The 27,934-nt window shown below is 57.2% G+C and overlaps 1 protein-coding gene across 3 annotated transcripts in view; it reads right to left on the reverse strand.

Annotated features, from left to right (window-relative positions):
• AGAP3 (ArfGAP with GTPase domain, ankyrin repeat and PH domain 3) overlaps window positions 1–27,934 on the reverse strand; it is a 139,761-nt gene that overhangs the window by 68,862 nt on the left and 42,965 nt on the right. For all 3 annotated transcript variants that reach the window (XM_080581339.1, XM_080581338.1, XM_080581340.1), the window contains exons 2-7: window positions 18,640–18,698; window positions 12,633–12,720; window positions 12,362–12,447; window positions 11,903–12,044; window positions 9,578–9,712; window positions 3,928–4,055 (exon numbers count right to left, since the gene is read on the reverse strand). In XM_080581339.1, the coding sequence (XP_080437465.1) occupies window positions 3,928–4,055; window positions 9,578–9,712; window positions 11,903–12,044; window positions 12,362–12,447; window positions 12,633–12,720; window positions 18,640–18,698 (638 nt within the window). The remainder of the gene's footprint in view (window positions 1–3,927; window positions 4,056–9,577; window positions 9,713–11,902; window positions 12,045–12,361; window positions 12,448–12,632; window positions 12,721–18,639; window positions 18,699–27,934) is intronic.

The raw sequence follows: 27,934 nt of genomic DNA on the forward strand, positions 1-27,934 counted from the left end.
CTGGCAGCTGGGTGATGAAATCTCCAGGGTCCTCCGGGGCCTCTCTGCTCCCAGTAACTGCAATGGGCTGGCCAGACAGCCAGGACACAAGCAGTGTCCGTTTCCTAAAAAATTAGTTTGGCCTCGAATATCAAACTACTTCCAGAAAAGATGTCCCTAGGAGTAGGAAAAGAAGCAGGGCTGTGTCCCAGCCCCCGCCTGCCTATAAGCAACCCTCTGCAGGGACCCCTTGTTCCCAGCTCCAGAAGACCGGAGCCGTCTGCACCAACAGCTCCAGAGGACAGAGCTGCCCCCGCCTCGCGGCAGCAGGCACTGAGCAGAACGTCCTTCTCCTCTCAGAGGGCACCACCATCTCTGGGCACACAGCTACAGAGGGAAACGGGCCCTGGCCGTAGCTGCTGGCAGCGGGGAAGAGGGACAGCCCAGGGGAAAGGGCAGGCAACACCCAGCTGCAGTACAAGACAAAACAAAGCTCCTAATTTGTATGCTTTGTCTGGCTTCTTTCCATCTCATCTCTATGCTAAATCCTGCGCTCCCAAATCCTTCCTTGAGGTCCGTGTCCCTGCCTCGGCACCTGCCCTCAGGTGCTAGCTCTCAGGGCTAGCACAGGCAAGTAAACCCTGGAGAGATCCCCATACCCTTAAACAGCGAAAGACAGAACACAGCACTGCTCTGCAGAGACCCTGTCACTCTCTCATTCATCCTTGCTGGTGGCACAGCGTCTGCCCATCTCCTCCCAGAGCTCCTCCTCTGGTTAGGGGCAGCTGCTCTGGCTCATGCTGGAGGCCATGCCCTCCGCATGCCACCACCACCACGGCGCGCTCCCCAGCAGCGATTCGAGGCTCTTCTGCACCCTGGCTGCAGTCACTGCTGTGACTTCGGCAGCTGCCTGTTCGCTGTGCTCAGTACTGGATGTGTTTCCTGCATGGGCAGCATGACATATGCACCAGAGTACGTGGGCTGCTCGGCCCAGGCACGTGACAAGCATCAGGAATCAGTGAGCTTGTGTTTCTCAAAGACAGTTGGATTTTCTCTGGGGACACTGGGAAGCAGTTCCAGAATCTGACTGCTGAGCCCAAGTGAGAGCGCAGAAATGCTTCACAGTATTTCACGATCACTCACCAGTTCCACTACTTCACACTCTATTTTTAGGAGAAGTACTTTCTATAATGGAAAAGAAATGTGTAAACACCAAGGCAGAGATTACCGCAGCAGGTCACTGGGAACCAAAAGGGTTTGTGGTGAAGCCACAGAAGACCCAAGGAACCGAAATTAACTTTGATCCTCACTGTGGCATCCAGGTTTGCCGAGCAAAGGGACAGGCAAAGCTTTAGACAGGTGCAGAGCACGGATGGGGAAGGGAAGACAGAGACAGCATAAGCTCCTGAAGGACACGGCCTGTCATTATTGCTGACACTGCTACGATCCAGGCAATCAATAACTATTTCTTGTTTAGAAAGGCCTCACAATTAGCTGCAATTTCCTTTTAGCTGCACGCTGCATTACTTCCCTTTAATGGCTCTGGTTTCTCACCAGAACTACCTAGGTCCCTCCAGCAAAGCCACAGGAGCACGGCAAGGTACTGAGAGGAAAGGTCCTGTCTCAGAGCCAAGGAGCCAGCATTCACCTCTACACAGAGGTCGTCTGCAAACCGGGCTGAAAGGCATTCTGCAGGAAGGAAAGGAAAGTGGGGGTGTTTCTGAGCAAAAATCTCTAACAGAGCTCCTGCCACACTGTTTGAAACCTCTTCTGATGCCTGAACCTTGCTTTCCCATGGCCACTCTTAAATCCGCCCCTTTTGTACTAGCACCATCTTTTCTTAAAAAGTTGTTTTCTTTCACAGCTGTGTATTTCTCAGGTTGGGTTTGGTCCCTTTTCAGCCTTTGCTTTTCCAAACTAAACAAGCCAAGTGTTTGACATCCTCTTGTATTAGGGTCTCTTCCCTCCCACGAGCTTTTTCTGCTCCTATGCCAGCTTTAATATATACTTACATGAGTGACTGGAATCAGACCGAGTCAGGTATCACCACACCCCATACACGGGGAACACATTTTTGTCCTCACTACAAATGTTTTTAGGCATAGCGAGTGCCATTAGCACACATTAATTAGGACTCTTTTTTCATACTTTCAACATAGAAGAAAATATTAAAGAAGTATTCAGCTACTCCCTGAAGAACACTGCCCGTGGCCATCTTCCAGCCTGCTCCAATTCCCATACAGACTGCCCCTCATTCCCAAAAGTATTTGACTGTTTACAATTTGTCTGCTAAGAAAATCCTCTAAGTACTATACACACTTAAATCTGCATTTTTCTGGACCTTGCTCTTCACCTTGGATGCTTCCTATTAAGATTCTCAAGAAGCCCCATAACTGGGCATACTGCAGGGCACAGCACTGCTGCGTGTGTTTAGAAAGCAGCTGCGCTCCCTCTGCTTCCATCCTGAGCTCACCGGACACGAGCAAGCCCTGCTCAGGACGTCGGGCAGTTGTGGCTGCCAGTCAGAGCTCAGCATATTCACTTACACACAGAGACGCTTCATCTGAGCTGGCTTGTGCCCAGGTGCCCTGGAGCACCAGAAGCTGGCACAGGTCTCTGCAAAAATCTGTACAGACCTGCTCACGGTCCAGCACTAGAAACCTATACAGGCAGGCACAACCTTTACGTGGGTATTTCAAAATTGTTTATGTAAGGGTGAAAACCGTGGCTGCAGACATTACTCAGGCTTGTATAAGGACAACCTCCCCTGTGGTGGTACCAGAAGCCACCCTGGGGCTTCACGGGTTTATACAACCTTGGGGTCAAAGACAATCCCCTCATGAAAAAGCGTCAATCTAGCAGAGTTTGTTTTGCTAAACTTGCTTTGCATTTTTTTTCAGTTTTACACGCTCCTCTGAGTCCTTAGCTACTACCTTCCTCAAAAGCCATTTCATGTGTTGCTCACTGACGAGGTGTCCATGGGGCTCACAGCTGCTCTTGCTACATCGCCTGGCATCTTTAAAAAACCCAGCTGTTGTATTTGCTGTTCCCCAGTCTGACAGCGCGGGGCCAGTCAGACAGATTTGGTGAAGTCCTTGCTACAGATCCTGTGATTTCAATACGACAGTTACTTTGGAGATTTAATGTACCGGCTTGACTGCCCGAGAAGCAGGGGAGCTCAGTTTCTCACCTTCTTCACCAGGGAGCCAGCTCAGCATGTATGCACGCACTGGAAGCTGCAGCAGAGCCCTAATGCCACAAGGGTCTCCTTCAACAGCCACCCACTATGCCAGCCTGGTCTCTGACTTGCCTCTTCTGCCGCAGTTCTGCTTCTCCAGGGTCACAGAACAAACACCTCCAGCTTCACCATCGCCCCAGCACCTCTGGCAGTCCCTGCTGGCCTGCAGAGCAGCACAGCGCCCTTTCTCCAGCATAGAGAGCTTCCAGAGCACTCCCTCCTCCTCTGTGCCTCCCTCTGAATTCACCGCTGACCACCCCCTCCACAGATACATCCCGAAGAAGCCCACTAGCCGTGTGTGTATGCAAGACCATCAGGCTTCTGGCTCCAGGGGGAGCAGGACCATGAGCCCACCTGGGCTTGCCTGCATGGCCGAGACAGACAGCCCAAGGCCTGGTTCACAGACCTCCTGCTTGGCCCAGGAGCTTCCCTGTAGGTGCTCACAGCTCTGCAGAGCCGCTCCAGGAGCACTCCACAATCACTGGAGACCGTGAGCTAGATCCAGAGGTTTGTACAGGAAGCCTGACCACAGGGTAAGCAGCCAGCTGCTGGGCTGTGGAGCGAAGCTCCAGGTGACTGCTCTGCTCTTCCAAAAGCTACTTCATGGCTGTAGTGTGAGTCTAAAGCTAGGCTAAACGGGCCATGTACTGAGTGACCGCAGGGGTGGGAAGCACGGGGACACCCTGGCTTTCCCTGTTCCCGTTTCCCACCTGATTGATGTGAACAGAAGGAATGGAGGCCGCAGAGACAGACGAATGGCTGGGTGAGTTGGGCAGGGACTTGCAGGGACCGATGGAAAGCTGCTGCTTCTTCCGTAGAGCCACCACCTTCTGAGCCACTAGAAGAAAGAAAGGGACAGGGTCAGAGTCCAGAATACAACTTCCCCACCCGCCCCCAAATTTCTGGACTGCTTCACTGAGACCCAAACCCTTCCTGTGACCAACGCCACACCTGGGGCTCAGGCTGTGCCTCCCTGTATCAGCAAGAAGGATTTCTGCGGAACACCCAACCTCACGATCCCGCTGCTGCCACTGCCACACAACGCAGCTGTAGGTGACGGCGTGTGCCCGCCGCTCTTCCAGCAGGCAGCAGGGCAGGCCTCCCATGCTGAGCCCCCAAAGGCCACCCCGCTCTATTCGGGTACTGCACAGAGCAGTAACTTCATGTCGACACCAAGGAGCCACCCAGAGCCCCGGGCTGCTGCCAGAGCATCCCCGGGCAGTCACTTCCCAGTCACCCCCTCACAGCGCTTACAGGAGCCAGACCAAATAGTTCGGGCAATGCCACCCCCATCAACCTGGGCTTGAGCGACACTCGTGGTCTCCAGATGGTCCGAAAACTAGCTTCAGAAACAACTCACAGGTCCTTCAAGCTCACTGCCTGATGTCAAAAGCCCCAAATTCCATTTCAACCTTCCCAGTCTCCTACCATTTCAGGAAACACACAGCTTGACCAGAGAGGATGGCAGCCAACCAGCTAGGCTGTTGGGGAATTCAGGAGACACGCCGCATTTCCTTGCTGTATGTTCCTCTTGCATGCTGGCTGCATACCCCCGTAACCACCTGGAAGGTTACGACTCAAGGTGCTGGGAACATCACAGGCACTAACCAGCACCACAGCTCCAACCCAACGTGCCTCCTGTCGGGCACCCTGGCAGCAAAGGAGCTGTCAAGTTTCCTTTCCAGAAGAATGGAGGATGCTGCACCGCACACATGGTGGGACTAAACCCATTTGGAAAAGTCAGATGCTGATAACAAATGCAAAATCCTGCCAGCTCCTAGCAGCAGTGCCATGTCCTGCACAGAGGCGTATGAAGGCCTGTTGGGCCGCTGCTGCTACCTGCTTGTCTGATAAAGCTGGAAGCTTGTCCAGACTCCCAGGCTAAGTACCAGTCCCATAAATAGCAGGAACCCCTCCTACACCCACCAAACATACCCTGTTCATCTGCTGTTTTCTTCCTGCTCTCCTCCCCTCCACCCTCTCCTCTTGCCAGCTTCATCCACTGTTTGCTGTGTGGGCATTTTCTCTCTAACGCCGACCAGGCACACCGTGCAGAGCCTGCTGCTGCCATCAAGCCCCTGGGCCCTCTGATGGCTGCCTGCGAAAGGCAGGATGCAGGACTGGCGATGCCACAGGGATGAGACACCCCAGCTAAGACAATGTGGCCCCCAGAACTGGAACTTCATGGCCACAGCCCATAGTTTTTAAGCCTTCTAAGAGGAGCTGATCTCCAGGGTGCAGCAGCAGACCTGGGGCAACAAATACCAAGCTCGAGAATACCTCTGCTTGCCTCCCTGAAACTGAAAGGAAAACGGCAGAAACTGCTGATTTAGCAGTGAATTTCCACCTGCTGCAAGTAAACCAAGGCTTTCAATGCAGTGCAGAGTGAGGTCTGCAAGACGCAGACCCCAATCGCAGTCAGAAATGCAGACTGGCCAGCAGGTTCCCTGGTGACACCACCACCGCTTCCAGGCGGTGCCCTACGCAGGCTGCCTGTCAGAAAAGTCCTGCTCACGCTCAGCGCAGTGACGGGGAACGAGGGTGGCTCGCTGAGCTGGCACTAGCAGGTGCTGCTTTTTTTCAGTCTCTCCTTGCTCTGCGTGGAGTCTGCGTGTGTCTTCACTACCGCTTATTTGCTTGGCGACGTGACATTTGCTTGGTGAAGAACTTCGTGGACCAGAGAAGCGGGGAGCACTGACGGAGCAGCAGCAGTGGAGCAGGGGAACCCATTCAGCACTGGCTGTGGCTGGTGGAGGCCACAAGGAGTGCATGTTAGTGGGAGTTTTCTTGTCCTCTTGACACCAAAATGCAGGGTGCTGAGCAAAGACTTTTTTCAGCCATACATTGCTATTGTGTGTGCACAAATTCATTGAACAGTTGTAGGATCAAACTTTCCCAGCAGAATTCCCATGGCAGGACATGTAGGACTGTATCTAAGAAGACCTCTCAGGAACGCTGTGGCAGCCAGAAAGCCCCTTCACACTAAGTCGACATCTGAGCACCCACAGCAGAAGTCAAAGACTGTTCCAGACATCTCAAGCAGAGCAGAGTCCAAACTAGATGAGACACGACATGAGAACATAAGGTCCCACAGAGCAAACCTTTTTGCCTTCCAGGACAGAGGACTTTCTGCAATTCAGGACAACTTCCCGGAGTTTCATGGAAAAGGCATATTCAAGTCAGGAACTTGCCCAGTATCCAAGATACAAGCAGGTCCTATTTTAGAGGAAAAGGCAAGGTGAGAGTGGTCTCTTGGAACAGGCAGACTGCGAACATCACCAGTGGGAGAAAGCTAGGAATGCAGAAAAGATTCAGAAAAACTCATCAGCAATTGCTGCCTCAGGCCAACAGCCTGGCACAGCCACTAACCCTGGACCACGAGTGGTAACAGCGGGACTAATCGTGAGGCCAGCAGACCGCACAGCTGTCTTAGAACCTCACCAACCTTATCTGAGGCATCTTGAGGTCGGCTTTCAAGTTTCTGTTTGGTGGGCAGAGCTTCCTCCGGTTCTTGAACATCATCAGGACCTTTTCAAGGATAAGTTCTGTCATCCCATAAGACTCTGTCTGGGATCATTTGCTCGTAAATATTTCTTTGCTCGCTACGCACAGCTCTTCGGTGTATAACCAACGAGCCCTGTCCCAGCAACTGAACCTCTGTCCGGATTCTTTGCTTGATATTTGTTTGCCAAATGTCATGTACGGTGCTGCTCTATGGATTAGCACTTGAGCATCACACACGGTATTTTAAAGCATATCATTTGCACTCTGTCCTTGACATTCTGGAGAAATCTCCCTACAGATGCCACTCAGCGGTGCGACAGCACCTATGAAATCAAAGGGGTTTGCACAACCCCTGTGCAAAAACTCTTGGCCTCTCTATGAAATGCTCCTGCCAAACGGTCCCTGAGAAGAGCCACACGCTGCCCCGGAAGATGTGCGATGCCGTCCATCCCTCTGCGGTCCCGGAGCAAACCAGTTCACAGCCGAGCAGACGGAGTGACGCCCCCCGTCACGGAGCCCACTCAGGGTACAGAAACCCACACAGCCCCACGGAGAGAGCCAGAACCACCCGTGGGCTTTCAGGCTGAAGTCCAAATCTGCACCTTACTGCTGAGAGGGGAGACAAACAGCAGCAACACTGCCAGTGCTTCAGCAGCAGGGGCCCGGTAGGCAATGAGGAAGGCCACCAAGCTCTGCTGTGCTCTGCCAGCTCTGCTCTCCTCTCTGGTGCTCGGGGCCCTGCGAGGAGAGGACTCGCTCTCCCTGGACTCGCTGCTGAGGTGAAGCTCGGGAAGCCAGCCCCAGCAGCGGGCAGCACAGCTGCTGCCCTCCCCGTGCACGTCCAGGATTGAGCCTGGGCCGTTTTTCAAGACCACCACCAAGGTAATCACTGACAACGGGCTCTTGACAGTTTGCTCTCTAACCTTTGCTTGATATAGAAATTTTCTTAAGATGAAGCCTGAGAGCTGAGGCACCCTCACACCGATGGCTTCTTGCTGTTGTCCTGGCATCCCCTAAACTCTAGGAGATTTCTGCGTACAGGAGTCTGTGAAGGCAATCTCGACAATAAAACTCTTCAACCCTACAACTCCAAAGCCAAGAAATCAGAAGCAAAGTTTCTCCCACCTCACTGTGAGCTCTGGTACGTGTGAGGGGACCACACTGCTCTACCCCTTAGAGCAAACTCACACCCTTGACCCTGCTGAAGTTCTGAAACTAAAGCTAGTGTCCACAGGGCAGCGGGCACTACAGCGCACAGCCCAGCCCACGTCCCTCCTCCTGCTGGTGCCAGGATCACCCACAAGCTGTATCTGAAGACACAGGCAGACTGCCCCATCTTGTCACAGAAGCAATAACTGTGACAGCACCTGATGCTGGAAGCAACGTGGAAAGAATGAGAAGCGCACTTCCCACAGCAAATAACAAACAGCATTTCCAGGGGGGCTTCTGCCAGGCTGCACAAGAGAAATCATCCCTGGAAGCAGAAAAGGGTTAACTTCCACATCACGCACCCTTTTTTGGAGTGACTGTCAGTAGCCTGACTGCTCACAGAAAGCCCCTGTCACCCCAGAAGATTCAACACGATTACAGTGGCACGCACTAACAAGCGCAGTCCAGATCCCTGCACAACATAACAACAAGATTTGCTTGAGAATAAATAGCCAGAAACTGCTCTGGGTGTAGAGGAACAGTCTCTGCTGCACCTGGGCAGAACTGAGGCCACCACAATAGCTGGTGTCAGACAGCTCTCGATGAGCCTCTGACCAGTCAGTGTGGAGATCTGAAGTTCCCAGCGCTTCCCCACGCTGAGCAGCACTGTTTGCAGACTGGGGGGCACCTTGTGAAGGAAGAGTGCTAGCCTCAGCCTTCAACCAAACACCCACTGTCATGCTAGGCCATCAGACATTAACTTGCTGTCCAAACAGGTCAGTGAGTGCTTATTGTTAGCCGAGAAAGTGGCGAGGAGGTGTTCAAGACCAGGTTAGACGAGGCCAGCAACCTGCTCTGGTGGGTGGCGTCCTTGCCTATGGCAGGGGGTTGGAACTGGATGATCTTTAAGGTCCTTTCCAACCGAACCATTCTACGATCCTATGATTCTGTCTGGCCACCCAGCTCTGCACAGGCCCTTCCCAACAAGATTTCTTACAGCATTGAGCACAGCTTCCCGGCTGCACTCCAGAAGACAACGTAGAGAAAGGGAAGAGGAGAATACGCGGTCCCATTACAGGTCAGGGTCTAGGTTTATCTGAGCAGATTGCAAAATCCTAGGACGTTGTATAGGATCCCTGTTCCACCTACAACATCCCTGTCATGTAGACCCAAGTCTAAGCAGAAATGCCTTTCCACACACTGTTCCCACAAGGAAAAGTTGCTCTATCTGGATGCTCTTTGCTGCTCCCCAGCACTCAGGGGTCCTGCAGCGCCTCCCCCTCTCCTCCACAAAATGCCATCAACCCCCTTTCTGCAGCCACACAAGTCCTCTGGCTCATACAGACTGCCGAGTGGCACAGCCCGCCACGGGGACGCAGCATCCCCTGCAGCTCTGCTCATGCAAGAAGCAGGTCCCCAGGGGACAACCCCTGCAAGAAAGGGAGGAGAAAGGGGCCACCGGCCCTGCTATACGGTCCCTTGTGCCACGCACACAGGAGTCCTACACACACGCTGCAAGTTGCCCTCCTAGGACATGGTCTGTGCGAGTAAAGCATCTGCACTGCGTATGAGTGTGTGCCTAACTTGTTCTGCTTCACTGCAGCACTCCCCTTTAACTGGGAGCCTGGGTATGGACACTGTAAGCCTACGTGTTGGGGCAGCGCTGCTGCCCGCCTGGCCCAGACACCCTCCGCCCGCTGCGGTTACCATCCTGGAAGACTCTCTCCACGTTCAGTCCGTAGGTGGCACAGGTCTCGTAGTACGTGCAGCGCTTCAAATCGTTGGAAAGCTTCCGTGCCCGAGAGTCATCGATGACCCGGGGATTTGTGGCGCTGATGGCATCTGGAAACCAAGGGAGAGGAGGCTGAAAGCACACACCTGCGTCCCTACCCGCGTCCCAGGGCACACCCCTGGCCTCCCTCCACTCCTCACACTGATACCCACCTCCAAAGTACACCCCACGCCATACAAATGCGTAAGATAACAAAGTCCCGCATTTGTAGAAATACGGATTGGTTAACGTTTTTTTTAAATGAACCTCTTTCAACTCTTTACCCACCCAGTCACTGACACCTTTGAAGACAATGGCAGAAACGAGCAGGAGATGTGGCTGGCCAGACAAGGCAGCCTGGATGTCGGGAACAGGACACACGACCAAGAATTCACACAATGTGAACAGCGTGGCTGTTGAAGACAACTGAAGGACACCCAGGGACACCAGACAAAGAGCTTGGGGCAAAGATGTAAGCAGTGTGACCTCAGGGCCTCGTCTGCACACGGCTGCATGGTGCTGACATGCCTCAGAAGTGACTAACACCGCGTCTGTCAGTGTGCCCCTGGCCAAGGCAGCTGTAACCACCAAGTGTGCTCATCTGCAAGTCTGCCTCATTTGCAGAGTAAAATGAATTTGTCAGTCTTGATCATTTTAGCTCGTATGGCCATACTCTACAGATTAAAGAACCAAAAGGGAGAAATCATCTTCAGTTAATCGGGAAGGATGGCTCTGCTAGGATGCACTCACGGGTAGGGTCTTCGTGGACAACACTAAAACATAAGCTTAATTTCTATCCCAGTTAGCTACTCCTTGCTCACACATTTTGGAAAACCTGCCTTCCCAGGAGGAATCTGATCTGAATTCCTTGGAGTCATGCCAAGGACAAGCCAGAGCTGAAAATGAACCCTCAAGAGGAGCTGAGGGAATACTGGGACTTGCATTATACAGAAGTCCTCTCCGAGCTGCCTAGCGGGCTGCTCTGTGCGACCGCACCAAGGCTGTGAACTCAGGCTGGCTCTGAGCCAGGCACAACCACCATCACGGCCCCCTCCGCCTTATCCTGAGCCTCCACTCCCAGCATGTGCCTGCACCCCCAGCCCGGTCCCAAAACAGGATCCCTTGGTCCTAAACTAATTACACAATCTTGGAATACCTGAAGTTTAACAAGTTTTTTCTACACTTAATTTGGGGTTCAGAGTAGGCTCCCTGAGACTCCTTTCCTGGTGGCACTGCCTGCTCCCAGCCTAAGAGGTTCTTTGCAAGGAACTGGTTGCATTGCTCAGGAACTGGGTCCTGCCAAGACTTTTTTCCTGTGTCCTCCGTCCCCTGCTCCCTCTCTCTCTGTTGTCACCATTGCATCCAGAGAACTTGTGCAGGCTCCCTCCTGCCTGTGCTTTACATCTACAGACAAGAAAGACACCCAGTTCGCAGGCATGGAGCTCAGAGGCCGGCAGCGATGATCCATGCCTCCTGGGCACTGCAGTTCGGCTTTCACAGGCGGGGCTGCCCCAGCACACGCTGCAGGATGCGGGGATCCAGCTCAAGGGCTGCTTCTCTCCCAGCAGCTCCCCTGCCCAGGAGCCTGCTGCGTGCCGGGGGCTCCAGGCGCCTGCGCCTTCCCCACCCCCTCGCTACTGCCCAAAGCTGCCTCCAGCCCCACGCCGCCACGGCACGGCAGCTCCCGCGCTGCCTGACCCCCGCCCAGCGCAGGGGAGGAGGAGGAAGGCAGCTCTGGGCTGCTGCTGCTCTCCACGTCCACACGTGGGCTGGCAGCACCGCAGGGGAGATGGCGCTCAACCGCTCAGGCCTCTCTTTGGGAGCTGAAGGCAGGCCGTCATCCCCCAAACCCTTCCTGCTGCAGCTCACCCCAGAGGGATGAAGAGCAGTGCATCAGCACGAAATCCTTCAACTGCCAGGCCCCGACTCCTGCCCTCGGCTCAGCCACTGCAGACAGGAGCCAAGGGAGGCGGGCAGAGCCGGGAGGTGCAAGCATTTCCAAGAGGAAGGGGCTCAGTGGTGAAGCGAAGCAGCTCTCTGCAGGAAAGCTGGGATGTTCTGAGAAGGCACGACCCAGCTCCTCCCAGGCCCTGAACCAGGGGCCTCTCAGTGACCCTGTCCCAGTGCAGTTTATCAGCACCAGGCAGTGAGACCAGGACTCCCCGGGCCCTCGCAAGGCCCACACCCCTGCTCCTTTGGCACATTTACACACCGCAGGGGTAGGGGGCTGTGGGGAGGACACCCAGCCGTCCCGCGCTCACCCTGCGTGCCCACCAGCACCATCGGCACCTCCGCTGTGTTCCGGTAGCTGCACAGCCGCAGGTAGTAGTTGTACACCGTCTGGAAGCTGATCTCGTCCTCCAGGCTGAAGACGAACACCACGGCATCGACCCAGGCGGCAAACTGAGGGCAGGAGACACAGCGCCCGTTAGCATCCAGCCCCGCGCCCCGTGCTCAGGGCCGGCAGCACCCAGCAGGTACGGGACGCTGAGCCTGGGCTCGGACACACACAGCCCAGGCCCCACGCTCCCCGGCACCATGGGGAGGCCTGGGGCCGGCAGTCACCATACAGGCGGCCTCCGCTCGGGCCTCGCAGTCCGTACGTTCTCCCACAAATGGGCTCCGCGGGGCGGCAGCCGGGCTGGGTCTTCCCCAGAGACCTGCTAATCCTTCTAGCGCACCAGAGTGGGAAGGGACAGAGGGAGGCACAGATCTCCTACCTGCAGCTCAGGGGGGCCCCCTTCATCTCGAATCAGCAGCAAGTAACTCTGACCATCCACTACGATCTCCTTCTTAAATCGGCCACCTTGAGAAGAGAGCAAAGCGGCAGCTCGAGTGAGAGGGGGAGCGCACGCAGCGAGACCCGCGGTGGGAGCCGGGGGGGCTGCGGAGCCCAGCGGCAGGGGCAGAAGATGTGCGAGATGGGGGTCGCTGCTGAAGCCAGGAGGGGAGCGAGGACCCCAGCCACCCACCCCCGAAACCAGACCTTACCCTCTGGAGACTCCTCCTGCACGTAGGTGCCGGTCAGGTAGCGGTGCACGAGGGCGGACTTGCCGCTGGACAGGTTCCCCACGATGCCCTGAAAGAAAGGCAGGCGTGACCCCGGGGCAGCCCGGCCATTCCCCGCGAGGTGACAGCATCAGCGCCACCCACGCCTGCGCAGACTGAGGGTGGCAAGGCCGCCGGTCCCGCCCGGAGCAGGCACAGCCCCAGACCCCCTGCCTGCAGCCCCCTGCTCCTCTGTCCCCCGAGCGGCAGTCAGCTCACAAGGGAGCAGAGCTCTCCTCCCAGCCCGCGCATCCCACGCTTTCAAGCATTCCAGCTCCTGACGAGGCCCGACACAGAACGAGGGGCGAGCCTGGCCGTGTGGCTGGGCACAGCCGCTGCCCCCGATACCGGCAGCAAGGCGCGGCGCTGGCTCCTCGCTGCGGCAGTGACAGTGCTGCAGCAGCGTGCGTTTCCCAGTGGAGCTGGCTGCACTGCCTGCGAAGAAAGACACCCAGCACTCATTTATCATTGAGCTGGCAAATAAAGATACCTGACACCGACTTTTTACTGGGTTGAAACGCACTAGGCTAACGCTCTAAGTCTGGATCACCCCGCAGATTTGCTTCAAAAGGAACACAGCCGTCCCAGGATGGGCCAGCCAGACACCCGGTTTTCTTCCTAACATCAGCATTTTCCCAGTGGTTTGAAAAACTTCCAGCGCTTCAGGGTTTGCAAGTGGACTTGCCTGCTGATGGGACAGCAGTCGTCGGGTAAGGAGGCATCTGCTGCCACCCCTGCAAGCAATGCAGCTCAGGCTGCTCAGTTTACATCCCAGAGCGCAATGCAGGCAAGGGCACAGCGCAGCTCGTGGAGTGGCTCCTGCGGCACGCAGCATCCCACCTCGCACCCCTCTCGCCTCAGCGGCAGCGCTGCTCTGATGCCGCTGGAGCAGGAATGCCGGGGAGATGCAGAGCCACACGCAGCACGCTCCTCTCTGCCTGCTGCCAGCGCCCCAGGCCCGTGGAGAGGCTGTTGGCCAGGAGCTGGACAAGCTGCTCCTAGCTCGTTCCTTAAGTGGGCCTGCGCATCAAAACCCTTGCAGGTGAAGAAGGCAGGCAGGCACCTGCAAAACGCTTATTGTGCAGCCGTCCGCGAAGCCAGGGCCATGGCTCACCCTACCTGGGCTAAGGAGGCTCCTGCTCCTCTTCCACACAGTGTCCCCAAAGCATCCAACTTACCTGTGGCTTTGGCAGCCTGACTTCACCATGGGGCTGCTCGCGCACAAACAGCCCCTGCTGCAGGCACTGCACCTCCCTGTGTCTAAGCCACGCTCCCAGTTCTCCCACAAAGACACCCCTGGGGTGCGTGTCCAAAACACCAACTCTGCCATCTGAGCACCGACCCGCGCTGCCCAGCACAACCGAGAGCCTGGGAGCTCCTCCGTTACTGAAGGCTTCCTCTTGGCTCCACCGAATATGTGACTCCAACAGACTTTTTGTGTTATTCACCACACTATCCATCCAAATGCTTTGCAGGCATCCTCCTTCCCCACCCCCAAAATCAGTTACAAGGGATTGTGAGGACTTGCTGTTTCACCAGGACTAAGATCTGTCGTGGATGTACCAGGAGGAAGCCACCACAGACGTCCCCACGAAGATGCCCCAATAGGGATGCTGTGTTTCCAGAAAACCTAACATCCCCTACACATCCAGAGCTGCCTCACAGCAAACACACAGTGATGCTAAAGCATTTGGGTTGCTGCCCCCCAGGCCTATGCAGCGCACAACTGACCTTTCGCCCTTCTCACACCTGCAATCGGACCAGACCATGAGATTCCCTGAGCACACGGAAGGTATCAACATTTGCTGGAAATACAAGGGTCTCTGGTCGCAGGAAGGCCCAGGTGGACATACAGAACCTTTATGATGAATAAATTCTTTACTGTGAGGGTGCTGAGGCACTGGAACAGCTTGCCCAGAGAAGCTGTGGACGCCCCATTCCTGGAAATGCCAGGCTGGATGAGGCTTTGAACAGCCTGGTCTAGTGGGAGGTGTCCCTGCCCATGGCAGGGGGTTGGAGTTAGGTGATCTTGTAGGTCCCTTCCAACCCAAACCATTCCACCATTCTATGAATATTTTAAGCAGGCACACAGCACTGAAAAGCTAACAGTCTTCACGAAAGCAGCAAGCACCCATATGCATGGGACACAAAATCAAAATCCTAAATCCTGTCACTCGGCTGCAAGTGTTGCCTGGGTATCGAAAACGGGCAGAAGGCACGGCAGTGCCAAAGCTCTCCCTGAGCCTCCCCGAAGAGCCCTGACGGGGCACAGGGCTCCACAGCCCCCAGCCTCACCCGCTCCTCCGGTGCTGCCCCTCGGGAGCTGTCGGTGTGACCGGGAGCAGGCGGTGCAGCCCGACGCCGTGCCCAGCGCTGTGCTCAAAGCTCCCGGAGCGGCCTGAGTCCAGCACCACACACAGCCGCGCCAGCACCAGAAGCGGGAGGGCGAGGAGAGAGGAGTGGCTGGGAACATGAAAGCTGCCTTGCCACCCTGAGAGGTGCCCGGCGTGCCTCTTACAGGCAAGCAGACGAGCTGGAGGCGTGAGTCACCGCCAGGCAGGTTTTCCAGCTTTGCACCGGGCAGCCCGACAGGCGGGAGCTGCCCGCCGCACCGCGGCTCCTGCTGTGACGGCCGGGCCCAGCGGAGCGCCCGGCGCAGGGGGTGCTCGGGGCCGGCCCCCGGCCCGCTGGCCACACGGGGCCCGCAGGCAGAGGAACGCTCCCAGGGGCGTGCCTGGGCCGACCACGGTGCTGCCGGTGCCGTCACCCGCGACAGCAGCTGAAGATCACACAGACAGACGAGGCGTGTGCGGAACTAACCGCAGGTAACCTGCACGCTCCTGGAGCCAAACGGCCCCTGGAAGCCCACGAACGCTGCTGCGAACAGAGGCCACGGCCCTCTTCCAGCGGAGCCCTCCCCACCCGCACGCCCTTCGGTGGCAGCAGCCGCCGGGGGCAGGGGGCACAGACAGGAGAAGAGCGCGGCGCCGCTGGCTCGCGGGGCTCAGCCCGGCCCAGGCCGGCCGCTGCTTCAGCCCTGGGGGAAACCTTTGGAAAACAGAGGGTCCCCCAAGGCTCCCTGACAGCCAGGTGCCACACACCATCAGAAATTAGACACTCGAACAGTATTTAGTTCTCTAAAACTTGTACGGAGACTGGTTTTAAGGCAACAAAGTATGATGCGAACTCCTGACCTGTCTTGCCGAAATGACCTTCTGCTTTGTCTCCTCCTCGGGCCCACCTGGTGTTACAGGTGAGGAACAAGCTGTCAGAGGCAGCGAGCCAAAGTAAAACGTGGTGATCAGGAACCGTGCAGATCTCTGTATCAAGGCATGCCGGAGGAATCAGGGAACGCACCCGGACGGCAGCAGCCAGCGAACGGCCGGCGCCGCTCGGGAGCCCTGCCAGCAGGCGTCGGTCTGCGCCCTGCCCGCGGCTCTCGCCTGCACCGCGCCGGTCAGCGGGCCGGGAGCTGCAGGTAGAACTGCGGGGCCTAGCTTAAGTACATCGAGCTCTTAAAAACCTTCGGATAAAGTACAGTGACCACTTGTGGTGCAAACGGGAACAGGACCAATGACAAGACAACTCCTGTGGGAGAGGTGAAGGAGCCGGTTTGTGCCTGTGGATGGAGAGGGACGCAGGCTGCAGCAGATGCATCGTGTGCTGTAAAAGGGAAGCCCCGACGAGACTGTGGCTTTCCACTCAGAGAACTGTGAACCTTGGCTCACAGGCCCAGGTCTCCGTTGAGGATAAGGACTGGCAGATCAGAGACAGAGCGGGTGCTTTGTGCAAGCTTCCCCCACCCCCTGCGGTGTGCTCTGCTGCTCATCAGAAGGCTCCGCGCTGGCCCTGTGCTGGGGTGTCTTGGTTTCAGACGTTTCCATGGGGCTCGCGGTGCACTCGGTGCAGTCTCGCTCACAGGACCAGGAAGCGGGTGCTGTGCTGCAGGAGCCGTCCCCATGGCGCTGCCACAAGGCCCCGCTCCCCGCGCACGCCTGCCTGCGCCGAGCGCACCGCTGCCAGGGGGGCTGAGGGGAGGGAGAGCTGCTCGGGAGCCAGGAGGCAGAAAGGAGGCAGCCTGTATGGACTCCAGGATGGCGACATGTGGAGCACAGTCATGCAAGTTTGCGACAGCTCAGTGCGCTCACTCAAAGACCCATCTGCCTGGAGAGACCTGAAGAGAGGAGCTGGACCTGTGACTGATGAGGACAGCCGCACCGCTGGGGTGGATGAGACAGAAGCAAAAGCCCAGAGAGCTGGGGAAGAGGCACAGCAGTGCTGACATACCACGGAGCAGCCGCGCCACAGCAGCATGGCGCTGAGCTCGTCCCTTTGGCACCCACCCAGGAGCTCTGGACCTTGCCAAGCCTTCCTTGTCCCTGTGTGCTGTCCAAGGACGCCCCACACCGACTGCCATGCCCAGATGGCAGCAGGAGCAGCCCTGTCGTTAGACGGCTTCTTCCCTTGGGCAGACCCAGGAATCCCGGAGACGACCGTCCCCCTGCAGCCAGCTGCCGCAGCAGAGCCCCGGGGACACAGCAGAGAGGGGCACAGCCCCGCACCGCCGGGAACCAGCCCTCCGAGCGGCTTCAGCTCTTAGAAGAACCGCATCAGCCGGATGAAACTCCAGAGAAGCAGAGATTCCCAGAGGTCATGGAAAACACAGGAAAAGGTTTCTGTAGGTTCAGAACGAGCTGAAGGCTTTAGGTTTGTTTAGCTTGCAGCACTGCTTTGCGGCCTGCACACTGTTAACGTGTCAGAAAGCAATACACAGAATAGCTGCAAGAATATTTTTGAACAGACACTCACTTCACAAGCCAAACTAACAACTGAATATTCAAAGTTTGTTTCAATTTATACTTAACTGCAGGTGAGAACAACTGTGGCAGCATGCTGCTTGTATGTTTTGCAAAAACGCTTCTTGTTCTTGAGATTAAGATTGAAAAAATTAATCTTGAAAGGGCTCAAGGGAGACATGCCCAACAGGCTTCAAAAGGAGTTACAGGCTGCTGCAGAGAGCGCAAGAAGAGCGAAGCGCTGGAGCAGACTGCCGAGGTGCCTAAGAACAGCCAGGCACACGTGGAAATGCTTGGTGTCCTGCCCACCCAGCCATCCCCTGCACCACTGTCCCCTGGGCTCACTCCTTGGCAGAGCACCGCTCACCAGTCTGAAGCTCACTGCCACCAGAAGGGAGGTCCTGCTTCTCCCCCTGGCCCCACGCATGGCTGCTGGCTCTCGTGCCCACCAGCCAGCTCGGCTTGAGCAGACACCACCCACATCCTCCAGCACCCCTGGCCCACGCCAGCTCGGACAGCCCCAGCGAGCAGGCACGCGCCACCAGCAGCGACCAGTGGTGGAAATGCCTCCGGTCTCAGAGGCGCTGTGCCCTGAGGCCAGGTCCCCGTCGCAGGAGGCCCACGTGATCAGGGCTGTGCGGGGGGCGAGATGGGCACGGAGGCAGCAGACACCGTGTCCCCCGCTGGTGTTCACCCGACAAGCAGGCGAGGACGCCTGGTAACAGAGTGCTGCAGGAAACCCACCCCACGCTGACAAACCGCAGAGCTTGGTGCCTTCTGTCGAGCAGAACAAAGCACCAGAGGTGATGGCTTCATCCCATCGGTATCCCTCTGCGGCAGGGATATCTTGGGGCTCTGGGACGGCTGGGAATTATGGCTCCGTTGTGGCCAGCAGGAAGGGTGAGGCGCTCAAATACTGCCTTTGGGCCTCTGCACCCAAGTGCTCTCCCAGACCACCAACCCCTCCTGCACAAGTGCGACCCACTGAGAAACCCTCACCTTCCCCCAGCACAGCGGGAGCCCCAGCTCCTCCCTCTGAGGCCGAAACCCCTATGCAAATTCACTCAGCCACAGGAAAACGTGGGCTTTCCTTGGGGGTTTGGAGAAGCATCAGAGAACCAGGGGTATCTGAGGCACGAGTCGTGGGTACTCACCACCTTCAGCTCAGGCACCGAGCGACTCAGGGTCCATTCCTGGCTGTTCACAAACGAATCTGCAGAACAGAGAGGAGAAATCATCACGACGGGTCACCAGTGTCCCTCGGGATCCCTCCGGAGCCTCCTCCCTCCGCCATGCCCATCCTGCTGAGAGCCAGGAGACCTGTGGCTCAGCCCCCCACCTGCTCCAGCGTCGGCAGAGCCATCCCGACACCGCCTGTGCCTGGCGGCCCTGGAGCCGCAGCTCAGGACAGAAGGAGCGGCCAGCCCAGGGCAGGAGGCAGCGCGGAGCTCACGGCGCACGGGGCAGCTCCCTCCTCCCCCGCAGCAGTGCAGAAAGCCTTACAGCACCCCTCCCCGAGGCACACGGGGTGCGGGGAGCTCCAGGGAGCAGCCCCCTGTGGGGACATGGGACACGCACCCCTGCACCGAAGGCGCCCAGCAGGGTGCCCCGAGCACTGCGCTGGCGCTGCAGTACCAGCGGGCTGTATGCAGTGCGGATAAGGAGCTGAGGCATGTCATAATACATGTTCTCGACTGAAAGTGAACACAATTAATTACGTGCACGTTATGTAATTTGCAGAACAGCGCAATAGGCTTAAGAAGGTTGTAACAACCAGGAACAGCTCTGAGTGGCACAGGGAGCACCCTCCTCCTGCCACAGAAATCACAAACCCTTCATTTACATCTAAACCATCCCTAGGAGCTGGCCGAACAACAGACTTCCCAAATAAAACCAGACACACCAGAGGAGGAGCAGGAGACTGGAGAACACCTCAAGTATCAGCAGTTGCTAGCAGCCACTCCTAGCAGACTTGGTGTACTGCGTTTGCCTTAGGAGAGGCATCCTACACCCCAGGCTGGGACGGCTGCAGGGTGGGGGGTTAAACAGAAGAGCAGCACTTGCTGTCTGTTAACAGCATAAAAGTGACAGGGGTTTTTAGCGAGCAGAAACCTGTGCATGCTTCTCTAGGAACACGTAACGAACGTGGTGTAGTCAGACCGTCACGGAAATGAAACTCTCAGGCAGGCCCAAAAGGGAAGAGGCGAGTCCGCGAGCTGTTGAACACGCCAGCGCGGTGCCAGCGCGGTGCCAGCGCGGTGCCAGCGCGGTGCAGCCCTGCGGGTCACCCGGGGCTGCCACCACGAGGGGCGGCCCTGGGCCTGCCCCGCTGCCCGTCCCCCGCTCCCTGCACCGCACGCCGTTGGAGCGACGGCTTCTGGGCTTCGCCCCCGGCCGCGGCAGGGCACCGCACGCTGAAACCAGCCGTGGCGCTGGCAGGATCGAGGAGCAGGCCGGGCTCTCCAGCCCCGCCAGGAGCCAGCCAACGGCCATCCCTTGCCCTCACAGCTCCCGGGGGGAGCTGAGCACACGACTCCGACAGCCGCAGCCCCTTCTCCTCTCCAGGCTAATCCATCTCAGACAGCCTGCTCCGGCCAGCCCAGGACAGCGGGGACGCGCAGCCCACAGCTTCTCCATGGCCGCGGGGCCCTGCCCGCAGTGCCCGCACGCCGTGTGCCGCGGAGAAGCGCCAAGCGCCACGGCGCCTGCGGCACAGCGCTCACGCAGCCACCGGCACTGCGGGCCGCAGCACTTTTCCCATCGTGTCAAAAACGGGAAGAACGCGGTGCTCGTAACTAGAAGTCACCATCCGTACACTCATTTATCAGCACTAACGTTTCAGAAACTACAGACAAATGGAACGCACGTCTGATGCAGGAACACAAGGGTGCTCATCGCCATCGTGACGGTTTGTAAGAGGAGTTGTTTCTTTGGGGTCTCTCTTGCCCACCTGTTCTTTCTTTCTGTTATAGGAAAAGTTTTAAGGCAGGAGTAAAACCTTTATAAAAGTAACTATTAAAGAGAAAGAGGAAAATGACAAGTTCTGGAGCCCTTTCAAAAAGGCGAGAGACAACACACCTGGGTTTCCAAACACATTACGTAGTCTAAAAAAAGGTATCACCTCCTCCCGTAACTTTTGCTCTGCTTAGTTCCTTTGTTGGTTAACCACGGTGGTTAAAGCAGCATTGCAGCATTACTACTTTCTGCTTTACTGGCATCCCCTCCCTCCAGACCAGACAAAGGCAGCACACTTGCACTGTTTGACTACGCATAATATTTCCTTGAACTGCGAAAAACTGGCAAAAATCAGGCATAATTTTCCAGAGATTTTGAACGGAGCATAAGTAAAACCCACTTGTTGACTTGGCTTTAAAACAGAGAGAGGCAGAGAGAGAGACCCGGAGAGGGCAGGCTGTTCTCTTGCCTCTTCCTGTTCTTGGACGCTCAGGAGAGAGAAAACAGGTGAATTTTTGCTAGCCGCCTCCTTGCTAACTATTCTAACATGTCTTTTTTTAAGCAAGGTTCAGGAGTTCATTGACAACAGATTTTTAACTTGCTGTGAAGGCCTCTGAGTAAATCCCAACACAAACTGTGACGCAGTGCCAATTTAGCTATATCGAGCCATGTAACACACTCAATTAACAAACACTATTAGCGCGCCTAACCCAAGGCGCCGACGTTCGACCCGTGCTCCCTGCTTGCCACCGGCTGCCAGCACGGGCAGCGCCTGCACCGCAGCCCGGGACAGACGTGTGTGCGCGGTGATGCCGCCGTGGTCCCGGCACGCCGGCTCTGCCCAGCCCCGCTCCCTGGGTGCCGGCACCTCACCGCCTGCACCCCGCAGCGCAGGTCGATGCCGAGCCACGCAGGGCAAGGCCCTTCCCGCGCCGGCCCGCTGGTCGCAGGCAGTAAGGGCGCACGGTACCACCCTCCGCTGTCTGCAGCCCTGATCTCTGCGGCTCGGGCATCTCCTGAGCCTCGTCTGGTGCGGCTGTTTAGTACGCTTGTTCCGTCCCCTTTTAAAACCACATCAAATTTCACTTCCGTATTGCTCTTTAACAAGGAGTTTCAGGAGTGTAAATACACATTCCTTGAAAACCCGATTTCTTGTTTGTTTTGGGCTTGACTTCACTGATCTGCCCTGCCCTTGTACCAGAGAGCAAACTAGCTTCTCCAGCCACCCTGATCATCACCGCCCCCGGTTTCACCGCTGACTCCTCTTTTCTGCGTGGCAGGCTCCCAGCCTGCCCGCCCTCCGCTGTCCTCCGCTTCCCCCCTGCTCCGGCACACCTCGTTCAGACGAAGCAGACGAGCCCACTGCCCGTGCTGAGCACCTCAGCATCGCACCCGCAGCAGGAGAACAGACGGCTGTTCTGGGAAGGCTCACTGTGCGACCAGCCCTGCCCACACCACCCCGCCGCTCCCCCACCGATCAGCCGGCTGGAGCAGCACGGCACGCTGCCGGCACACTGCGGGCTGGATACCTCCGCGGCACGTGCTCACGACAGTACAGCTGACCCCACTCGTATTCCAATGCCCAGGAAGGTAACAGCAAGTGCTTACTGACTACATGGCAGAATGAACAAAGACTAGAGTGGAAGTGGCCTTGAACTGAAGACAGGCACAGCATCGCTTCAAAATCAGCTGGAAATGTTTCTGAGACACAAATCTTAGAGGGGCCAATTCCAGCTGTGCTTCACCTCCAAAGCCAGAGGCTCAGATGTCAGGAACAGAAGGCCCTTGTGTCCATCTGCCATCACAAGCTGTACATGTACACATGAACCTTTCCACTAAAATTCCCTTCCTTCAGGAAGACGTCCTATCCTCATTTCCAACTGCCTACAATGGAGGAGCCACCAGGGCACAGCAGATAGCTCTTTCTGCTCAGTGGGAATCTGTGGTGCTCCCGGAGCCGGCCGGGCACCTCCTGCCTCGCGGAGTGACCCCGGTGGGCTTCCCCCATGGCCACGTGCACTGACCCACTCACCCTCTGACCTTCCTGATCAGCTGAAGGATGCAGTGCCGGAGGGGTCTTCTGCCACCAGGACTGGTGACGAAGCACGGCAGTGCCTGGACACAGCAGCGAAGTGATGCGAGGAGGCTGGGCGTCCTGGCACACTTGGGTTTGCCCGTCTGGGACCAGATGTCTTTGGCACTGTCCTCTGCCTTCACCTCATGGCATGCCTCGGAAAATTTCCAGCTCCTGCCAGAGGCGGGAGTGCGGAACCAGCGTCACGGTGTCCTGCAGCAAGCCCTCCAACACACCTCTGCCCAACACAGTGCCAAGTGAGCCGGTCTTGTGCAGAAGAAAGGAGGCTATGCTGGAAGAGCATTCCAACCGAGTTTCACCTTCACTCTGAACTACTGCCACTGACCGGTTGTTCTTCAGTTTTGGCTTCACGCGGCCTTCAAGCAGAGTTTGGGGGCTTTCTTAAACCACGCCCTGAAAGCTGAAACTTCTCATAACCAGGAGGCATTAGTGTCAGGCTCCCCAAATTACTTAGTTAACAGAGCAACATTCTCACACATACACTTCTAGTACTCCTTACAGACCACAGGGAGAAGCTTGGCTCTGGCCCTCAACAAGAGGAAAAAAATGCCTTTGTCTGCATCGACCAGCAGCCCATAGCACTACGCCTCCTCCTGCCCCGAGCAAGATGCGGCACTTCCTGCAGCACCTGAAGAATCGCCCTTTCTACACCGTTCCCACCTACCGCCCGAGACAAGGTCCTCAAGACCACCCGCTCGCCCAGAAGCGCGAGGACCTGGAGCACGACCCAATTCCACGCTGCCAGCCGCGGTGCGCGCCCCAGCTGAGCCTTACAAACCCGCCACCGCAGCCGGCCGCCCAGCCACCCTTACGCCCCACCGTTCTGCTCCCCGCACGCACCCGTCGCCTCTCCCAGTGCACGGACACACGCAGCCCGGCACGACGTGCCGACATCCGCACGGCCCGCCCTGCAGTCCTGCCCCATGCAGGCGCTGCAGCCACGTCGCCCTGCACCGCCCCGCGCCCCGCGGCCCCCCCGGACAGGCAGCCCCCGTGCCCGGCTGTGGGGAGCTGCCCTGCTCGCTCCGTTTCCCTGCGCTGCTTTCCCCATCCACCCGCTCCTCCTCACAGCAAGTGCAAGCAGCCGCCGTGTGCGGGAGGGGCGGATGAAATCCGTGAAGCTGTCAGAAAGGCACCTCAAGAGCAGTTTCTCAACCACCCAAAACAGCCATAGGCCAAGTAACCTGACTGTCGAAAGAAGCTGACACAGCTCGCTGATGTCAGCTCCGTCCATCCCCAGCGTTCCTCGTTCACTACTAAACCGCAGCCCATGGAGGCTCCCTGCCTCTCACCTGCCTGAGCTCTGTGCCACCGCATGCTCCGTCCCCGTCAGTTACGCGTTCAAATTAACGCAAGGAGATCCTTCGGGGTGTGGGGGTCTCCCTGCTGGTGACACTATTCCCCTCCCGCCCGCGTCCCGCACTGAGCGGGGCAGGGTGCGATGCCGGCCACTCGGGCACCGTCCCTGCTGGAAGAAGCGACCGCAGCCTTCTCCAGGGGAGAGGCAGCGACCACGTGGAAGCACACACGAAGCCAGCAGACAACGTGACCTATCCGCCCAATGCATGAACACCCACTACCCAAAACCCAGGCGGGCAGTTCCGCGTTAGCACCTTCCCCGCAGTGCCAGCGCCTTGGCACGAGCTGGTTCAGCACAGATTGTCTCCAGCTGGGCTAACACCCTCGTGAACCATCCTCCCCCTCATCGCTGGGGCTCGTGTAGACACAGGGGAGTAGTGATTCACTCCATTAGCTGCGCTGCTGGACTACCTGTATTGTTTAGTATTTCACATTAAAACACACCCAGTCACTCTTCCTCCCTCTTCTTTGTTATTTAATAATACAGAAGAGACCAGACTGTCAGCCCTGTGGCTGAATACCTTCCCCAGGCGCATCTGACCTCCAAAGCAGAAGCAGTGGACTCACGGCACCACTCGGATGCCGAGTGCCGTTGCACAGCCACATGGTGGCCTTGGTCTGAGGCACAAGGCACAGCCACGCCAGAGGGGCGACCGACCTGACCTCTCCCTGGAAAAGGAGATTCAGGCCCACCGCCTCCTCTCGGCGAGGTCTCCCGGCACAGCTCTACGCGCCAGAAGGCGACACGCATACCGAAGGACGGGTACACGCAAGGCCCCCGCCGCGAGCAGGAGCAGACGTGAGGCAGGCACTCTGGCAGCCGCCGCCTCTCTGTCAGTTAGGCCGGGCACCATCAGTGGCCGGCAGACGGACCGCGGCTGGGGGCCCAACAGCGTCACACGCTAGGAAGGGAAGAGCCGAACCCTCCAGCACAGAGGGTGCTCCCAACAGCTCCACCCGCCTTCACAGAACACCCAGTGCGAACGCAACCATGGCAGTGCCGGCCCTCTGCTGCTTGCACCCATCGCTGCTGCAAAGCTGGGAGGAGAACGGGCCCTGCCCCCTTGCAGACGGACCTCTTCGTAGGATGAAGCGCAGCAGGTTCACCTACCTTGTGCTTCAGGAGAGTGAGTGCCAGGCACATCTGGCCTCCGCGCACAGCAACTAATAATTAACCACCTCATTATCCAAGCCACTGTGGAACTAACTCGGACACTGAAACCCTGGACATTAAAACCAGCTTCGAAAGCAGGTCAGAGGCCGAACAAACACCGAGGTGCCCACACAAACCAAGTTCCAAAGTACCCACCCGCCCACACAAGCAGATAAAAGGGCAGCAGAGCGCTACAAGCCTGGGCAGAGCCACCTCTCCCAGGCCGGGCTTGATAAAGCCTCAACCTGGCAATGCTGGCAGGGAGAGAGATTTCTCCAGGTCAAGGGCCTCCACACGCAAGGCTGGTGTTCCTGTCAGGGAGCTCAGCTGGTGCAGAGACCGTGTGTGGGATGCGTTCTTCGCAAGGATTATCTCACCAGAGCTTTAAATATTCAGCAGCAGTGAAGGGAGAGAATCTTGTGTACCTCTGGAAAAGAAGCGTGCCATTATCAACTTCCACCCTCGTTTCTTAGCGATACTGCGGGCAGCAGCAGCTCGGGCACCTGCCCTGCCGTCACCCAACGTGTACTGGGCAGCGCACGTGCTGTGGAGGGTTTGTCCCAGGCCTCCCGGAGCCTACTACCCGCCGGTCCACATCCAAACGCTCGCAGACCAAGGAACGTCACCGAACCCTGTGGGCCCTGACAGCCGGAGCCTGCTGGAGGAGACGGCCCCCCCCGCCAGTGACCTGCAGTCACAGACAACCCACCGCCTTCCCAACGCCAGCGCTGTGCCGGGGACTCACTTCGCCAGTAAAAACCTGTTCCAAGTATGTCTGACTTCAGCTCTAGCTGTTTAAACCCACAAGCCAAGGCAGGTTAAGATTAAAAAGGCACTGTTTTTTGAAGTTCCCCCTTCCCATGGATATCTGAAGACTGCAATCAAACACCTCTGCACCTACTGCACACATCTCCTGCGACCCTGCCCTGAGAATTAGGCGTTTCTGTGTCCCCACAACTCCTTCCTCGGTACCTTCCGGATTTCCAAGTTTTTCTGAAGCGTGGACACCAGGCTGGGCTCAGCGTCCGACGCACAGTCTCCAAACTCATCATGCCATCTTTGCTCCTCACCAAACTCTCCCCGCTAAGCTCAGGCAGGTACTAACAAGAGATGATACATATCATTATCTACTCAACTCGCTATGCAAACTTCACCTTATTAATATAAAAACACCTTCCCCTTCTCCCGGTAATCTTCTCTCACACAACGGCCTACACATTAGTCCTCTGCATGGTCAAACACCGAACAGAGGAGCAGAGGGAGTTACCTCAAAACCTTAAGGCACCTTAAAAAAGCAGACCATCTTTCTGAAAGATGGGAATATGGTTGCAAGGAACACTTCCTGAGCTGCGGAGTCCAGATGCCGCTGCCAGAGCTGCTGTACCCTTTATGCGATCCCTCCATGAGCAGGGAAAACTTCAACCCCAAGCCTGCGCAGCCTTCCCAAGCCTGTGTCAGAGCACTCCTTCAGAACCGCGCCAGCTGAGACCTGGAAACGTTCCTCTGAACCGCCGACCGCTGTTATTTGTGGTCAGTCCAAAGTGGCTGGACTTTGTGCTGACTTTGTTCCAGCTCCAAGGGCTCTCGTCCTTCCTTGCTGTATTTGCAGAAAATCACATCCCCTGCCAACCTTCATTCTGATACACCAAGAAAAGCTCTTCAACTCTTTCAGGCAACAAATTCTGCCTTGCCCTGATCGTCCCTCCCTGTGCTTGGTCCAGGCTGGACCCCTGCATCAGCAGGGAGCCAACGCTGCGCACGGAGCCCAGAGGAGGTCTCAGCAAGGCTTGCAGAAGAGCACTGGGACCGTCCTCCGGAGTCCGACGGGCCTTTGGGAATGCCTACACAGCAGAGTGCTGCGCTGGGCCGGTATCTGAGCTTGCTATAAACAAAATCCTCCCAGTACTGGGAACAGGGTAGCAAAGTTGGCTTGGATCCCTGCCTGGACTAATATACCCAACTTTTCCAACGAGCTGATAACCGCAACTGCAGCTGCACCCCCCTGGGAGGGCATGTTGGGACTACGGTAGCAACTTTCCTAGGGCTAAGGTAGGCAGCGCTAGCGTAAAGCATCAAAGTTTTTGAACTGCTGAGCATGTGTTACAAACACTATTGGCCTACAAGCCTGAAACAGGAGCAGGGCAGAGATCTCCAGTACGGCCACGCTGGAGCAGTACTGAGACTGTCCGTGTCCAACCTACAGCTTCCCGGCTCGGAGGCTCACAGCTCCCCCTGAGCCAGAGCCCACAGACCAACACGCTTCATGGAGAGACGGGACATATAAAACAGGACAAACAGCAGCTTTAGCCTGCAGACGTCATGGCTGCTTCTTCACATCTCATTGACACAGAACAGCGTATCTTGACCAAGTTAAAACCAGGCAGCTAACAACAAAACTGGTGTTCTGAGCGAGGAGCAAACCAAAGCGTCAACTCTGCAGCTCCGGCAAGTGGTGCTTGCTCTGCCACAGTGAGTGGCAGCCCCTCAGCCAGCCTGGAAAGGTTATCCCCAGGCTCCAGCACAGGCCACAGGGGGAAAATGCTCAGCCCTGGCCAGCAGTGGTCTCTCATCAGCCAGCTGATCGCCGCCAGAGAGGGCTCCAGGCCCTCTCCAGTGCCCCTGGTAAAGCACCACCGGGCTCTCCAGCAGATGGACCAAAAGGGAGCCCCCACCTGTCCCAGCCCAGTAGCCAGGTGAGGCGCGAGGACACCGGCACAAGCAAGCAACCTCAGCTGCTCCCCTGGGAATGCAGCAGAAGGGCTGGCGGGTGCTGGCGCAGCTCCTGCTGGAAGCCGCCGGCAAGCAGGAACAGGCCCCCTGCCGCACGGGCAGGGCCTGGCCCTCCCTGCCCGGATACACCCACATTCCCCAGCCATGAGCGCAGCCT

This window comes from Anser brachyrhynchus (assembly GCF_964034855.1).
Source record: "Anser brachyrhynchus genome assembly, chromosome: 2".
Lineage (NCBI taxonomy): Eukaryota > Metazoa > Chordata > Aves > Anseriformes > Anatidae > Anser > Anser brachyrhynchus.